The following is an 18,574-nucleotide window of genomic DNA, read 5'->3' on the forward strand; positions in this document are numbered from 1 at the left end:
AAAAAGCATGTGAAAACTCTATTCTTCTAGTCTTAGGGTTTAATGTTAAAATATTTTCTTTTTAACGGTAAAATAGCTAAATCGTTAGAACTGTTCAAAAACCAAAATTTTCCAATTTTTTTTGTTTTTACTTTTCTCTTAAGAAAGTGGGAAAATTTTTTCTGATAAAATGATTTTTATTTTTAGAAAAGCTATTTATTTGGCTTTAAGATTCATTTTGTTTCAAACTTCTACGATTTTTTTTAGACTGCAATATCAGTCATCAAACCAAAAACCATCCTTTTGACTTTGACTATCAATATCTCAACAACGGATCACTGTAGAGAATATTCAAGGACACTTTTGAAAACTTCATTCAATTATCTACAAAGAAATTAAGTTTGCTTTGTTTAACAAAATATTTTCTTATTTTTGAGATTAATTTAGAAAAGCTATCAAAATAGGCATTTTTGTAGTTTTTTAGAAAACGTACCGCTATTTAATTTCTATGGGTGATAATAATAAACTGAGGCTTAATTATTGAAGCTTAACATACCTGAAACTAATATGCAAAGTTTCAGACTTATTCATCAAGCAGTTTTTCTGTTGTGAGGGTTTGAACTTTTGAGATGGAATAAAACACCATATTTCTGCAGGTCTAAATGACTTACTTCTGGTGACTTTTTTATGAGCAAAATCAAATTCTTTCGAGTTTATTTAAACATTTTATTGATAAATATCGTTTAAATTTAAGATAAACCAAGGAAAAATTAAAAGTTTTCAAAAAAAGTTAAATTTTGAAAAAAAAAAGCTTTTTATACCATTTTTGGATATTTTTCCTAATTTTGAAAATGTTTTGTTTTTCCTTGGTTTATCTTAAATTTAAACGATATTTATTAATAAAATGTTGAAATAAACTCGAAAGAATTTGATTTTGCTCATAAAAAAGTTACCAGAAGTAAGTCTGGCTTTAAAAAGAAGTGTGGATGAAACTCCAAAATTTGATTAACTGAGAAATTTTACAAAAAATCTTTTGAGATCTTTGAAACATAAAATCAATACAGATATTATAATGTTTTACCATTTTTGTCAAGACATACAAAATCAAACCTGAAATGTGAATGGTTAACAATACAAAAACAAAAAAATTTAATTTAGCTTCCAGGATGGCATTTCTTGCCTTTAGTTCTGAACTTAAAATCTGAAACAAAACTGAACACAAATTTAAACCTCAAAATATGTAGGAAAATTGCTTGGACCCTTATTTTTTGTCGGATTCACTTCATGCTGTAGTTTGTCTATAAAATTAAATAATATAATATCCATTGACATATCATCCAATTTTCATCAAGTTAAAATAATTTGACTTACAAGACTAAAAATAAAAAAAAAAATAAGTTTGCTAAATTTAAATATTCTTTACATGGGTACTTATTAGGTTGGGTCAAAAAAATCGAAATTTGTTTTTTCGATTACGATTATTTTCTAAACGGTTAAAGCAATCAATTTGATGGTAAGGACTTTTTTGTTGAACGTTTAAACCCCTAAAAGAATTTATCTTGTTAATTTAAAAATAATGAAATTTCAGTGAATTGGAAAATTTTTAAAATTAAAAATTTTTTTTTATAATTTTTTTTTAAACTTTGACCTCGAATATCTTAAGAATGGTTAGATTAATGAAAAAAGTTACCAAGACCTTTTTTGTGGAGCAATTTGTTTCCTACAAAAATATGTCATGCGCGTTTGAATGTTATAATTTTTCAATTTGTTACAAAATTAAGAACAAAAAACGAGTTTTTAAAGATTTTCTCAATTTTTGAAATTCAAATATCTACTAAACGGTTAGATAATTGAAAAAAGTGTATAAGTGGAGAGCGTTCAAATTTCTACAAGAATATGTAAAAAAAATTTGCTAAAAAGTCAATTAATAAAAAAAATTATTTTTTTTTTCGTAGAAGCTTGATGTAAAAATGGAAAATTGCGAAGCGGAGGACCTTCCCATTAATATAAAGAGCTCTGATTTGGTGTTTATATTCTAGAGGTGTCTAGCAATCGATTTTTCGGAGTATAAAATCGAAAAAAAAAAACGAATTTCGATTTTTTTGACCCATCCTAGTAGGTACCTACTTATTAGTTTTGCATACAAAACTAATAAAAGTCGTATGCTAGACTTTTCAAAAACTCTTAATCTTTTGTTTGTTACATCATTTTTTTTTAACTAGCCAAGCCTTAACCTCTTTACAACTTTGTGAAGATATTAAAGGCTAAATATGACAATTTTCGACTTTTGTTACTGAAAATTTCGAAATGAAATGAAAATTTTGAAACCAAAACGGTTTTTTTTTTACGAAATTATACCACCATTTTGAAAATTCTTCTAACCTATAAAATTTTGAGTAAGAAGCCAACTTTAAATTTCGTTTCATTGATCAAAAACACATAATATGATTCAGATGGTCAAAATTAAATATCTCGTTTGCTTATAATTTATGTCTTTGGCACAAACAAATCGAAGAAATTTTGCCATTTTGTCGAAAAGTTGGAACAAGGAATACCTAATACAAAAAAAAACCAAAAATACGTTTTTATGGTGACTTTATAAGAAACTGAACTTACTTGTTCTTGCACGAATATTTGAGGCTATGAGAGCAATAGTGGCGTAACCGGTTTTTTTTTCAAAAATGAGTTTTTCATAAAAACTTGGTCTCTTAATATATCTACTTTATTACAAAAATAGATTTATGTAGCTAGATACACTCAGAACTAGATGGCACTCAAAAAAGTGTTGTTTTGAAAAACCCTGTATCTTAAATCACTCGTAGCTCAAAACTTCCTTTTTGTGGCTTACGCCACTATTGTTCTCATAGCCTCATTTATCTGTGTACGTGTATTTCCAAGCTATTTCGGGTCGAATTTATAAAAAAAAAATACTTTGAAAATGATAATATTGTTCAAAACAACGTATTGGTTTTTTTTTTCATAATATTGATTTCAATTTTTGAAAACTGATAATATCAGTTCCTAGAATCCAAATAACTGCACCCTCAATTCAAGCATTACATTGTAACTGTCAAATATGTCATTGTCAGTGGTGAAATGGTAATTGGGCTTACCGCCCTTGGTAAAAATTATTTTAATTCAAAAGTTCCTTTACTATTCTACAAAAAAAAAAAGATATATCAAAACCAAAATCCGCTTCCTCTTAAATCCAATTTGCAATCTTGTCTCGAACTTCCTTTTCTTTTTTGTTCTTTTCAATAAATCCCATTCTATCTTCTTATTGAAACCATCTTTTTATATCCAGCTACTTACCAAATATAATGTCTCCCCAGCGAATATTTTAATGGAAACCAAAACAACATAAATTTCAAAAAAAAAAAATGTATTCATCTTCTTATTTGTTTTCTTATTTATTTATTTATTTTTAAAACAACTTCCTTTTGCACCTCTCTAAACTTACTACAATACACTACAAACCTTAAGTGGCTTCAGTCGACTACCACTCGGACATCCAAATGTCTCAGCAAAATCCCTCGAGTTCTTTAAATATGTATTAACAAAGTCCTTATCCTCAGGACAATGTGTATAAACGGAAATAAAAAAGAACAACTTTTCCAAATTCAAATCATTTTGCCATCCCCCACGACTGCTGTCGACGTCGAGTGTTTCTAAAAGACCACGAATCCGATTTACCGCATCCACATTGCCAGCTATCCAATTCCTTAGAGCTTCATAAGTTTGTCTCTCTGCCAATATCCTTCGCACCAGATTATTCCCTATAGCTGGGGTTAATGCAAAATTACCATTTTGCTCCCTCAAACAACCCTCGAATTCGACAAACTTTTCATCCGAATCGCTACTTCGCCAACTGCCGGGTGTCAAACTTCCACCACCATCGATCATCTTCTCAGCAAATGCCTCCCCAATCGATCCAAAATACAATGGCTGTGGCAATAGTTCATTATACATTGGTCCCATGAAAAATTCATACAAATCACTAACAGATACTGCAGACGAAGACGAGGTAGATGGCGCCACCTTCGAATCCATTGTTGAATCAGTAAATTTCTGACACTTTTCTAGATTACGATAGAAATTCTTCTTCGTCAGAGTCAATCGGGCATAATCCGCATCCAACTTTTCATCGCCATTTAAAGTCGTATGAATCATTTTACCCAAATACAATTTTGACTTTTGATGTGATATCTCGTCAATCCAAATGGAATCGGGCAAGAGGGACTGATAGACACTACCGATTTCTGAAAACATGTTTGCCATACGACGTCTATCGATTGTCGTCCGTTGAACAATGTAACGATAAAGGGGTTGGAAGTATTCTTTTACCAAATCCAAACAACTTGCTGTACTCTTGTCCAAAAGGTAATCTATCCAAACGTAGTTAAGAAGGCGGGTATTGGGTGTTTTCGACAACATACTGAATACAAGTTCGAGTTTTTGTTCGTCTTCGAGGCGAATGCCATCGGTGTCCTTCAGTGGTTTCCCCAAAACCCGACGGAAATAAATGTCCCAGTCCATGTTATCGAATTTCGCCTTGAATTCGCCGTAAGTCATGGAAGTTGAAACACCATTTCCCGCCTCAGCCATAACTTCCCGACGATAACCTTCAAGCCCCGCGAAATCCAATGCCTTCAATCGTGCCTCGGCTTGGTTCATACCGAAATTCTGAAGAAGTTGTTCCGCCAAATGTGTGTTCTCCCTGAGGGAGTGTTTGAAATCTGAATTCGCCTTAAGTTCCACAGTTCGCCGATTGCTTTTTATCTCAACACGATGACTAAAGAAATAGTCGACACCAATGTCATGAAATGCTGCCACAACACTCATCCATGAGGGTGATTCGCGATTTCTTGAGGCACCACCGCCCTCTATCGCCGGCCAGCCCCCAGTTATCCGATACAACTGGGTCTTTTTTAAATGTTCAACGGTGCGGGCATTTTGACACGATTCGTAGAAATTTTTCAACATCAATTCCGAGTCCATGAGTTGGTCGTCATTGTCATTGTTTTGTATGAACTTTTGGAATATCTCTTCTTCGCTAGGACGTTGAACGAATTGGGTTGAATTTTGTTGTTTGTTGCAAATGAAGCCATGGAAGTCGTCACATGGGGATCGGCTATTGTCCACACTAGCTAGCAATTGGCGGATAAAATGTTGGGTGGCTTGTTCTATTGTTGAATTCCAAGCGACGACATCAGCGACAACGACAAAGTTGCAGCGAGTACCGCAAAATGCCAAAACACAGAGAATTCCAAATGAGAAAAGTCGACCGCTAAAAGTCCCCGAACACATGTTACCAACTATCGGAAAAGTTTGTTTGGTTTTTATGATTTTTAATTCAAAAAAAAAACTCTACACCGGTTACGGACGGAGAATATATAAAAAATCAAAGACAACAAACGTGAGAGCTCTCGGCAGCGATGAGCACCTTTGGATGGGTTTTTTTGAAACTTTTTAATTATTCAACATAAATTCAGGTTCTTCCTTGATACGATGGGAGGCGGAAATTGGGGGTGGTTATGGTTAAATGGTAATGTCATTTGATTTGGAACAAAGTTTTTATTTTTTCAAAACCACATGTGGCTAGAAAAGTTTTCAAATTTGAAAAAGAGAGAGGATACCGTTTGTTGTGCACACACGACACAATATAATACCGAAAGTCAAATGTAGATTAATAGGCGACACAAAACTGCGCTTCCCTGCGGGTATAGAGATAGAACAATACAAAAAAAAAAAAAGCAAAATAAACATTTAAAAATGCTGAGTTTTCTTCATTTGTTGTATGAGAGTGGTAGAGATTGTTTGTTCCTATTTTAGGTTTTGATAAGGAGCTTGACACATGGGTCAAATTGAATGGAAATAGAAAATGTATAGCTGAACTTTGTGATAGACGATTAAAGAAATTTAATAATTTTCAAGCAAACATATTAGAAACATCAATTAATGCTGGTAATTTGTATGAAAATTTACATCTCATTTTGTTTTATATAGTTCACACTCAATTTGTGTATAAACTTTTTTGATTGATTGATAACACTGGTTAACAAAATTTAACTTTTTTTTTGTTGCCGAAACAAAAATATACTTTTCTTAAGGTTTTCGGTGTGATGAACTCGAATACAAAGTAAAAAAAAAAAAAATGAATCAGCAGTAGGTACTTCGAACCTTATTCTTTTATATAAGAAAAATTGTTTGAGCATAATTTAGTAACGGTTTTTATAAGAACTATTTTCCATATTTTTAAATCTGTTTAAATCTTTACGATATCTTTTTTACTGCCCGAGATATCCTCAGTTGTTTGGTATTTTTATAAATTTTATAACGTCATTATCTCTTTTATGATAAATATGAAGCCAAACCCAATTACTTCATTTGAAGATATCTCGGGCAATACAAAAGATATTGAAAAGATTTTAACAGGTATCGAAAGATGGAAAATAGAAACCTTTGATTTTAAAATTTTCGTCTTCAACGCAAAATCATTCCGAAAAATAGTTGAATCAACGTAGTTTTCGTTGATTTTAAGTTTTTTTTTTGCCCTCAGTGTACTACCAAAGATATTTTTCTTTTGAAAAAGTCGCCTTTTCTAGTTATTTCTCTTAAACTTGGTACCTTAGGCTATTAACATCAGGATTTTCAGAAGAAGCACTAAGTTTTCGAAATAATAGGTTTTGAACTCATTTGGTAACCAAAATTTAAGTATAGGTATCAGCGGCTCCTTAGATTATTATTTTGATTATTATTTTTATTGATGTCATTTTGTGAAGTTGAAAATAATTACTCCGGTTTTTGAAATTACTGCGTCACAGTAGTGACTTCTGGTGTCAATTTTGACCACGATCGCAATTTGCCTTCCGTAAAAAGAGCCATCTCGTCCTCGTTTCGTCGAATATTTGTTCCAAAATAATTAAAAAAAAGTCACATTACAGTGTATTTTCTTGTCAGGCATATTTCGAATAGTGTGGACGAGCTATTTCCCATAGTTTTTCTAATAGTTTCTATGGCAATAACTGAACGAAATGGAAATGGGAACCACACTGCAGGCACCAGCTTTCCAATACAGAAAGAATTATCAATTTTGGTTCACTTAGTCCAAAGTTATGAGGCAACAAACATAAACAAAAAAAAATACAGACGAATTGAATACCTCCTCTTTTTTGGAAGTCGGTAATAAGGTTTTTGGCTGTTGCCAGCGATGAATTTTAAGTACGACAAAATTGCGGTGATGAAATAACTGAGAAGTGAGTCAATAATTTTTATTACTATTCACTTGGAAGAAAAACCACGGTTGACTTTGTTTTTCTTTTACTCTCAATAATTTCGTTGGCATTTTGATAAAAATCTATCCATACAAAATATTGACTTCAACGTTTTGCCCAAGTCCGGCTATCACAAGTTGGTAAAAAAGTGAAAAAAAAAAGTTGAGCAAGTTGTTCCGAATCAGTACTCAGTAGGTACTATCAATATCTTTTTTTATGAAAATAAAGAATTATCAGTTTTTTTTCCGTAATTTTCAATTTTTCGAGCAATTTTTTCTTTACTTGAAAACCTTTTTTCGTCAACCCACTGGACGATATTAGTTTTTCAATTTAAATGAGTAAGAACAGCTGAAGAATCTTCTAAGTTAGCTTTCCTTTAAAATAAATTCAAATATTATTTGTCTTCAATTTAAACGAAGTATAATTATCAGCTAAAATTCTATTAAAATTTCTTGAGATTATTTACATATTCCGGGCAGATAAGACCAGACAACATATTATTTGAAATTCAAAAATAAAAAATGACCCATATGCTTAGACGTCTGTTAGAAGATAAGAATTGATAATTTTATTAATTTTATTTTTTATTATTAATCTTTCGTTGCGCTATCAGTCAAAAAAAAAGTCTACTTAAATAATTTGAAAAATTGTAGTTCAAGGCAAAAAAAAAATGTTTCCTAATCAAAATTTGAAAAAAAAAGTTGTACATACCTACCCCAACATTATGCCCTTCTGTAGTCTTGTCTGATTAAATGTATTTCGAAAGAGATTAGAGTAATTAAACAATTTTCTATTAGAAAACTACGAATATTTACTCAAATCAAATTTTTTTTTACAATTTTCAAAATTGATTACGCTAAGAAGTAATTAAAAACATTTTCTCATTTAAACAACATGTATTTTCAATTTACATACGTATGATACAATATGTCATGGCCAAAAGACAATTAAAAATCAACTTTTCAAATTGGACTCAACGTAGGAAAGCAATGAAAGCCCAATGTGACAAGTTTCAGGCCTTGACTTTTTAATACAATGGTATGAATTCTTGTAGGCTCAGAGCACAACATGACGTTAATTTTCAACTTTTGATTAACATTTTTTTAATCAATCCTATATTACTGGAGGGTGTAATTAGTCTTTATTGTGAACATTCATATAAATACTCTTATATCTCAATGTAAGGTTAAAAGTTTTGGTAAAAAAGGCGAAAGGATGATTTCGCAGCACTTAATAGTGTTACTCAGGAACTTTAAAAGGTCTATATTTCTTGCAATATTATTTTTTATTAAAACTTTGATGAAAGGTACATTTGATTCTAACAAAATTATAAGTGTTAATTTTTCAAATTTCCTTCCAAAAATCATCTCTTTCAAAAACTTAAATAAACAAATTAAAACAAAAAACAAAACAAGAGTAAGAAAAAAAAAACAATCGTCCTTTTTCTAAGATGAAATCTTTTGCAAATAAGTTCATTAAAAGTTTCTTCACTTAAGACACCACTCAACGGAACAGACAAGTTGTACGTTGTACTTTCTCTACCTACCGTATCAGAATCAAGCAGACAGACAGACAGTTTTGTTACCATTTTGCCAGTAGTACGAACGAATAAACAACAAAAAGTAGAACGAACACAGAAAAACTTTATTCCATTTGGTATAAAGATACAAGATGTACCTATACGTTGTTATTATATTCACCCCCCCTATCTACCTATTTACTCTTATATTTCTTCTTCTTTTTGGTTCTTATTCGAGACAAGAAAACGCTTAAAATCCGGAAATATTATAACTCTCTGTCGCTGTGCTAGGTTAAAAATAAAAATCCTTAAGAATTCATGAAATCAGAACAACAACCATCTTACTTTAAGTTTTTTTTTTCTTCCATCACATTCCCCTATTTTCTCCCCCTCTTTGGTAGGAAGTGGACTTCAGTATTTTAGGTTGGTTTGAGTTTGGAAAAAAAAAAAAACAAAAATTAAAGTTAAGGATCCTTTTGAATGTTTAAACTTTTTTTCTTTCATTTTGTTGGGGGGAATTATTTACAAAGGATCACGAACAAGGATTGGTCGTATGTGATTACTTTTATTTCTGAAAACTAGGAGCTTGTACTTTTAAAGTGTAAATTAGAAAGAAAATCATAAGTAAGTCTTCAAAATATCTATTTTTCCGTTTTTTCCATCGTCACGGGTGGGACACTTGTACAATAAATTATTGAATTTATGGAACTTAGACATTTAAAGTAAAAAAAAAGAAATAAAATCATAAGAAAGTATTGAAAATATCAATTTTTAGCTTCGTTTTTGTAATAAAGTATTTCATCGTCACGGGTGGAATTTAATTGAGTTAGACTTTTAAAGTAAAAAGGAGAAAGACGGTAAGAAAGTCTTCGAAATATCAATTTTTTTATTTCTGTTTTTATAAAAATGCATTCCATCGTCACGGGTGGGATTCTTATATATAGTGAACTATTTAATAATTTATGGTACTTAGACTTTAAATGTCTAGAGAAATAGAAAGAAAATCATAAGAAAATCTTCAAAATATCAATTTTGTTTAAATAATATATTCCATTGTCACGGGTGGGACACTTGTACAATGGATTAATGGAACTTAGATCTTTAAAGAAAAAACTATATAGAAAATCATAAGAAAGTCTTCAAAATATTAATTTTTGGGTTCACTTTTTGTAATAAGGCATTTCAACGTTACGGGTGTGATACGTGTTCAATAAATTAATGCATTATTAGAACTCAGATCTTGAAACTGAAAAAGTGTGAAGAAAATCATAAATGGTCCTCAAAATATCAAATTTTTGACTTTCTTTTTTGTTATAAAGCATTCCATCGTCACGGGTGGGAGACTTGTGCACTTTCCATTTATACACTCAAAGGATGTCGGCAACGAAAGATTTGACAAACTACATTATTTTTTGTAAATTTTCAGTATCTTTTCTACTGTCACGGGTGGGACAGAAGAAATAAGGTTTCGGGAAAATGAGAATTTTTTAAACTAAAATGTGTGTTAACTAAAAAAAATTTAGTTTTGGTGCAATTTTATTAGGCAATTGAATTATATTTTTATGAATACAAAACTTACCCTTTAGTTTTTTTCTATAAATATAAAAGTAGGTATTTTGCTCACGTTTCACTTTATATAGTGAATTGAAAGGAAAGAAAAAAAAAACATTTTACAAAACGTAAACTATTCTAGTCTATACAACCATATACTTATGTACGTTCTTCTACTTCATCTTTTCTTCTATACTCTAAAAATAGAATCCTTGATAAATTTATACAGGTACCCGTACCTTAGCTATCTACAAAAAAAAAATAAAAATAAAAATAAAAAAAAAAAACAAGGCTTAAGGATATTCTTCAAGCCTATACAATATAGATACCAACCATAAACAACCAACCAAACCACATGGATGAAAATGTTGTTTGGGGCTGAGAAGGCATAAATACTTCATCCATCCATTCATCCGTCATAGCTTTTTGAATGGCATAACCACAATTTTCCGCAGACTATTCTGCACCTTCTCCCTTCGTTCGTTTCCTTAGATGTAGGTATACACGATGCATTGAATTTAGTTTGGTACTCTAGTGGTTTTTCGAAAAAAAAAAAAAAAAATCACACAAAACTTTGTACCTACTCGAAAATAAAAACTAAAAAATAAAAAAAAAAAAATAATATGCATAATAAAAAGTGTTCAACTTGAATTAGGTTTTTCTTCTGTGTTTTTTTTTTTTATATTTTTGAGCGTTCTTTTTCGATAGAGTTTCGTCCTCTCTCTCTTTCTATTCCCTTCTAAAAACTTCCTTTCAAAGAAGAAAAAAAAAAAAAATAATGAAAAAGTTTGCAATTTATTTGATATTTTACTTTGAAAATATAGAAATAAAAAAAAAAAAGAATAAAACAAGCGCTGAAAGAATAATGCCGTTGGAAAGTATCAAAAAAGAAGTAAAGTTTTTTTTTTTCTCACAGAATAACTTTTTACTCAACGTTAAAAGAAAAAATTTTTTTCTAACAAAAAAAAAAGAAAATAATATATAATTAATCACATTGAAAGTGTTCTTAAGGCGATGAAAATGAAACAATGTCTTTATAGGGTTGGGGTATATTTTTAGCCTTCTATATAACCCCAATTAGCCCCGTTTTAAGCTTATAATACAGTCTTTTTTGTTTAACAGCGAATTAAAAAATGTATACATTGTGTATGTGCATGTTTGGAAAGAGGATTTTAAATTGAATTGAGTAAGCTTATATCAAAAAAAGGGGTTAACCACAAGAGTGTGAGTTTGTTGTGAATTAATCAAACATTTTCGAAACATTTTCCTAAGACTTAAAGCTTATGGAGATTTGCTTACCAAAGCCTTTAACTTTGTTTAATGGATATACAATTTTGTTCGACTTATTTCGCAAATAGGGTACCTATAATCATAAAAAGTTTATTAAAATAAATTTAAATACAAAATTCAAAACGAGAAGAAAAAGAATAGGTTTTTTTGGTGTGAGTTGTGTATCTAAACACATGTTTAATTTTAATTTAAAACAAAATCATAAGAACAAGATTATACCTAAGTTTGAATGTAATCAATATATTAATGAGTGAATATGAAGTTCTGATAAGAATGTACATGAACATGTTTAACAAGTTCAACAATGGTGTACTTAGAAGTGAAAAGGTCTTGATATTTCTTTGTTAAATGGATACTTGCAAAATCGAACATGAATTTATGGATAACATTACCAGCATTTCATATGCAAAATTTTGACTGACACTTGCAGTCAGAAAAATATTACTGAACCAAGAAAAAATTGTGAAAAAAATGTTACTCATACACCACAGTGACCATTTAGTTTTGCAAGTAAAGGAACGATTGTCGAACTGTTAGCTATGGAGTTTTGAACAAATAACTTGTTCGAGGTTAAAATTATATAAATAACTTCATCTTTCAAATCTATTCGGAAATGTGACTTAACTATGTTTGTACATAAAGTAGGTCTCCCAATTCTGTCTGTCTGTCTGTTTCTTATTTTTATTATTACTTCAAACTTCGTAGTTAAGAGGTTTTGGTGATTCCTTAAAGGTGAAATTGAAATTTTATTTTTTGGATAAAAATTATGACTAAAATGGAAAAGGCTGATTTTCTCAAAAATTGATAAAAAAAGATACATAAAATATGACAAATAAAATCATACTTTTAAATAAAAATATTTTTTTCTTAAATCGTTATTAACAGTAGGTACTTGTCATAGAACCATTTTCTTAAATGATTAAATTAAAAAAAAAAATAATATTTGGATTTAAAAAACATCACTTTTTTTTTGGAGAACCAATTTTTCAAAAACGAATGAATGAATTTCATTGAAACTTTTTTATATTTGTCAAATTATATTTGCTTTTCAATGGCATTAATATGTTATTTTCAAAAATTTTTTCTATAGAAAAAAAAACTATTTATTAAATAATGACTCCAAGAAATTAAATGTTCATACTTCGTTTGGGCCAAAACCATTTAAAGAGATGTTTTTGAGGTATTGAAAGGTCTTTAAGGGTAATAAATAGTTCCCCAAATACCTACTAATAGCTATCAACTTAAAATTTAATATAAATTCAGTTTAAATAAGTAGGTATGTGAGTCAACAATTTCCACCAATAAAAATGCTGTGTATAATTTTGTCCGGTTCAGGACTCTTTTGTCCAAAGAAGCAAACATCGTTTTTTACATAAAGTTTTAATGATTTTAGATCACCAGATAATTTAAATAGCTTGATATTTCGTACACTTTAACAACCAAGCTTAACTGAGCTGTAAAGTCTACATCTAATGATATACTGTTGACATAAAAAAAAACTCTTCCAAGTGAGTTGATTTAAATCTTGATAAATGTTTAGCCTTATAAATAAATCATATCAAGAAATAAAACCACATCAATTTTCATCTTACATAAAGTAACAACAAACAAGGAAAAATAAAAGAAATTTTAGTTCGTTATCTCGGATCATTAAATCCAATTTGCTTTTATTCCAAAAAAAAAAAAAACACAATCATAGAGAAAAGAAAAACATTGCCAAGAAATTTAATGTTCTTGTCATTTGATTTACATGATGTTGTCATGTACCTATTTTTATTTTTTTGGGTCTATTGTTACCAATGGAATTTTTAGGTTCATGAGTGAGTTTTTTTTTTTTTTTATTTAACATAATGTCGTGTATAACCTTTCTCAAAAAGTTCCTATTTCGAGCCAAGAAAATATAAAATTGGTCTCATGTTTGTATTTTTTAAATTATTCGTGAATACAAACAGAATATTTCTGTATTCATCTTTGAAGAAGTTAAAAAAAAAATTTATTTCAAGTTCAAAAGATTTGTATTTTTCTAAGAACTTGTCATTTTTTACTTTTGTAGAAAAAAAAAAAAGTATTTATATTTGTGTTGGTTTAAACATCAAAAGAACACATCAAAGCTTTAAGAATTGTACATCACTCACTGGCAATTACGGTATTTTGCATATTTTAGGTTGAATAAACGTGAACTTGTTTTGGGGTCGAAATAATAATTTAGTTGGATAACTAGAATTATTATGTTGTTAGGAGGTCGGGGCTGTCAAAGTGGGGTTTGAGAAAGTTTGAGAAAAATACTCATACTCTTTAAATTTTCGGTACCAAGTTCCTAGGACTTAGGCTACTTAACAATACAGGAGTTCTCCATCGTCCGTTAAAAGATTAATTGCATACTTTTCAGCTGACGGCATGCTGACATGTGAACATGTAAATTATAGCTTGTTAAACTTTTAATACTAAATTGAAAATATAACATACTAAAACGACAGCACTGATTTTTCAACACTTTCTCCTTTAAAATCAACCTAATGCCATTACCCAGTTTGCTGCATTCATAACTCATGCCATATTCACATGATGCGTGTGAATGCAAAATATGAGAGACTTTTGAAACTAGGTTAGATATGGCGGCCTCATTAGAACACATAAAGGGGTTGTGTTTAGTAGTGTGGTTAGTTGGTTTGGCACAGTTTAGTAGCACGATGTTGGTGTTAGATTTATACAAAGACTCTTTCACTCAACTATAACGCTAACGCATTTCAAATGTTCACCATTCATCATGCATGCATTAATATTCGTGTATAACGATTAGTAGAGTAGGTACCGTTATTGTGCCCAGTTTGCCGAGTTTGTATGTGAATCATCAGCCGGAACCATGTTTTTTGTTTTTCACACACTACGTCTTTTCTTCTGCGGTTTATACATATTTTACTCAAAGCAACTTTCTACTCTACTACTTTTTGAGAGGTTGAATTTTTGAGTACTGATGCATATTAATGGGGTGGCACATACAAACAATATTATTATTGGGGAACAAGCGAGAGAGAGAAAAAAAATCGATTTTATACATATATTTCATCCCCTGCATTTATGCAAAAAATAAAAAAAAAAAAACAAAAAACAAGGCCTAGATTTATTTTCACCCAGAAAACATTGTTAAAAAGGATAAGGCTCTGTGAACAAGAAAGTGCTTTAACAACAAAAACAACAACAACAATAAAACAGCTATGCTCTATACCTGGTGAATTGAATGAATGCATGAAGAAAGCTCAAGGTTGCCCCAAACAACATAGGTAAATGCTAATTTGAGCAATTTTTTTTTTTTTTTTTGTTCTGTAGAAAAAATCGGTGTTTGTGTGTGTTAGTGTCAGTCATGTGGATTGTGTTGGAAGTTACGTAACAAACAACCCCTCTCTTTTGTTATATTGTCAGATCAATGTCAGAAAAGTTGTTGTTTTTTCTCTCTGTTTTTCCTCAGAAACTGCATAAGAAAAAAGACTGCGTTGTCTAAGTTTTCGTGAAATCCCCCCCCGAATCGAAGAGGGAATAGTAGAGCACACAGAGGTTGTAATCACACTTCTTGTGTGGTATAGATATTTTTGTGTGGCAAGGCAAAAAAAGATTCGTTAAAATGTTTTCTTAACTTTTTAATGCGCTAGAAAAGTTTTGCAAATAATAAAAAAAAAACTTGAGTTACTAAGAATGTGTCGCTTGAGGACACTTTAGTGTGGAATATGGAATTTTAATGTGAAAGTTTTGAAATTTTAGGACCTCAATGGGGTGTTTAGACTTTTTTGATACCATAAACTATTTCTTTAAAAGTAGCAGATAGTATTTAATAAAAAGCTTTTAGCTTAAAAAGACTATTAAATAAATAAAAATAGATCAAATACCCACAATTGAAGCATAGTTTATTTAAATTTTGAGAGTTTTAATTAATTTTGCAAGTTTATTTGAATGCAATAATAATATTTAGATTAATCTTTAATTAAGGATAATGTAGTAAAACTATACTTTTGTTTTAGAAAATATTGAGAAAAATTGAAAACAAAAAAAAAAAAAGATTTTTAAGATCGATTTTTCCGTAAATGACAGTAATATTGACGAGAAGTATTTTTCCATAGAAACCAAATTATACTTTTTTAATGGCCTTTGACCTTCTTTATATAAATCTAGCCATTCTAATGGCTCTAACGTGCAAAGTTTTTGAGATATCGAATTTTGAACTTACAAAAACACTATTTTTACGATGTTTTGGCATGGTAATTATCTCAAAAGCGTGATGTGATATATTTTTCTGAATTTGGATTCGATCTTTGCACATAAAAATAATTAAAAAAAAAATTAGTTTTGTTTTTTTTTTAACAAAAACCTGTTGACCAGTGTAATCGAATATGGCAAAAAAATTGATTGCATTTTTAAGGGTAGATACATTAATTAAAATAACTTTCGAGTAATCAAAATGAAAAAATAACGTTTTTTTACTAAAAAATCTCTCTGACTTTTTTATTAAAACTCATAGGCATAAATGGAGTCAAAGACAGCTTTCCAAAAGTCTTCAAATTTTGAAATATTAAAAAAAAATTATCATACTCGTAATAAAAGTAGTCCTTTTAACAAGCTCCAATAAAAAAAATTTATTTTTGAACTAGGTTTTAAGATTTTAACGTCAAGTTCTTAAAATTTTCATAAAAAACATTATTTTATATTAAAAATAAGGAAACATTAACTACCTGTATCAGCCAAATCCTTTGACATATTTTTAAATTTCTCTCGGTTTTCGAATCTTTCAATGTTTAATTAAAAAAATTAGTTCATGATTTTAAGGACACACAAAGTATAAATATTGTAGTGACTTTAAAAAAAAAAAAGCTGCGTTTAAAAAAAAAAATCAAATACCCGTTATAACCCGTTATATAAGAATATTACCTGTGTAGTGGTTCAAAAGTTACACGAATACCTACAATTAGGTATACACAAAGCAAAAATTAGTTAATAACCGAACTCATGTGGGGAAAGCCAGATTTGAGTATAACTACTATAATCAAAAACAGAAGCTTGATTATAAGCAAAATGTACTTATGCATATTTTACATCCATTAGAAGCTTCTTTTTCTAATAACCACTAATTTTCATTCCACAAAAATATTTTCATAAAACCTACACCTATAAGGGTTTTAAAATCATAATCTACTTAAAAAAAAAAACTCTCGATGAAAATAAGTACTATTCCCATTACAATAAGCAGATAATTTTACCCCAAAAAGACACACACAATTCAGTTCCTAAAATGAGGTGACAGTTTTATAAACATCAAATACTACAAAACCATATTTCCTCTATATTTTCCGCTGCTCAAAACACAAACTCTCCGCATAGTGCAATAATTGCAAACCAATTAGCTTTCACTCAAGCATTTGGGTTATAATCGCCGTTTCCATAGGTTCTACACATGTCCTAGAAATACTGAATCCCACATCCGTATGTTGTTTGTGCCAGCTATATGATGACTACCTGGAGTACTCTCTGGTAACTGGGAAAACAACAACAATATGATGTGTAGCTAGGGTAATCAATGGATATATGCCAATGTGTATAACAACGACAGTTTTAGTTTCATTTTGTAACACACTTTAACTAGCGATGTAAAAATTAAAAACAAAAAAAAACCTAAAAACGGATGCCTGAAGGAAGTACAAAGTTGTATCCTGTTTAAAGCAACAAAAACAACCATTTTCATCCTGTGCAAAAGTTTTAGAACCATTTAGTAATATTGGATATCAACCCACGTTGAAGTAAAACTTTTATGCCACAGGTTTTCAACGATTATTAGAAGGTTATGATGAGTGTGCATTGTGTGCATCGAGTCCATATATCCGCTGAATAAATACAGAAATTTTAGTTTGCCAATTTGGAAAGGAACTAAAGGTTTTCATCTGATTCGTTTATTCTGTCATAATGATTATTATTTTTTTAGAACGGGAAGTGTACTTTTATTGTAATGTTAGATTTTAAGTCACTTGAAAAGTTTAATGGTAGATAAAAGTTTGAATTTTATCGAAAAAGTAGAAGCAAAAATAAGTTTTTTGTGTGTGATTTTGCACATAAATGGCTTCAGACGGGAACTGTTTAATAGATCATTCCAGTTCGTTTTCGACCAATAATGTACTCATTACAGCGAAATTGGTAAAAACCTAGGATCGTTGCAATGGGCAAACTTCTATGTAGAGTCATTACAAGATATTTTGAGTACCTACAAGTATTAGTGTTATCAGTGTTATTATGAGTACGAATTACCGTTTGAGTACCAAATTCGATTCTCGTACCAGTACCAATATAAGTCATAATAGAACTAGAATTTGAAAAAAAAAAATGACATGTACCACTAAATTTCTAGTATCTAATTCATTTGAAGTACCAAGTACTGAATATTAATGTCCCAATTTACCGAGCAGCCATCAGTTTCAATACTCTTACCCGTGTGAGTACCAATATCAGCGGCAGTAGAACTATAATTAACAAAAAAAAAAAAACATCTAACACAAGCACTTCGTTTATAGTACTTAGTACTGAATACTAAGGTACCTATTTATTTTGTAGCAGCATTCAGTATCAGTATCAGTATCAGTGGCAGGAGAACTGGAATTTGAAGAAAAAAATGTAACACTATATTTCAAGTACTTCTTTTAAAGTACCAAGTACTGAATACAAAGGTACTAATTTATTTCCCAGCTGCATTCAGTGTCGGGCTGCAATTTGAAAATAAAAAACAATGTATAACTACATTTCAAGTACTTCGTTTAAAGTACCAAGTACTGAATACTAAGGTACGAAACTATTTCCCAGCACTTTTCGAATAAGTATCAGTGGGAGTAGAATTGGCATTTGAAAAAAAAAATCCATGTAGCTACCACTACATATTAATTACATACCTACTTCGTTAAAAGTACTTTGTACTGAATACTAAGGTACC

General features: G+C 30.0%; 2 protein-coding genes across 3 annotated transcripts in view; one reads left to right on the forward strand and one right to left on the reverse strand.

Moving 5' to 3' along the window:
* LOC129916452 (complexin) overlaps positions 1-18,574 on the forward strand; it is a 251,962-nt gene that overhangs the window by 170,154 nt on the left and 63,234 nt on the right. The window lies entirely within an intron of this gene.
* On the reverse strand, positions 3,369-5,708 carry LOC129916451 (neprilysin-2). Its single transcript, XM_055996427.1, has one exon. It carries the CDS (start codon positions 5,284-5,286, stop codon positions 3,439-3,441), a length of 1,848 nt encoding a protein of 615 aa, XP_055852402.1. The 5' UTR covers positions 5,287-5,708; the 3' UTR covers positions 3,369-3,438.

The sequence above is a fragment of the Episyrphus balteatus genome, chromosome 3 (assembly GCF_945859705.1).
Source record: "Episyrphus balteatus chromosome 3, idEpiBalt1.1, whole genome shotgun sequence".
NCBI classification, from domain to species: domain Eukaryota; kingdom Metazoa; phylum Arthropoda; class Insecta; order Diptera; family Syrphidae; genus Episyrphus; species Episyrphus balteatus.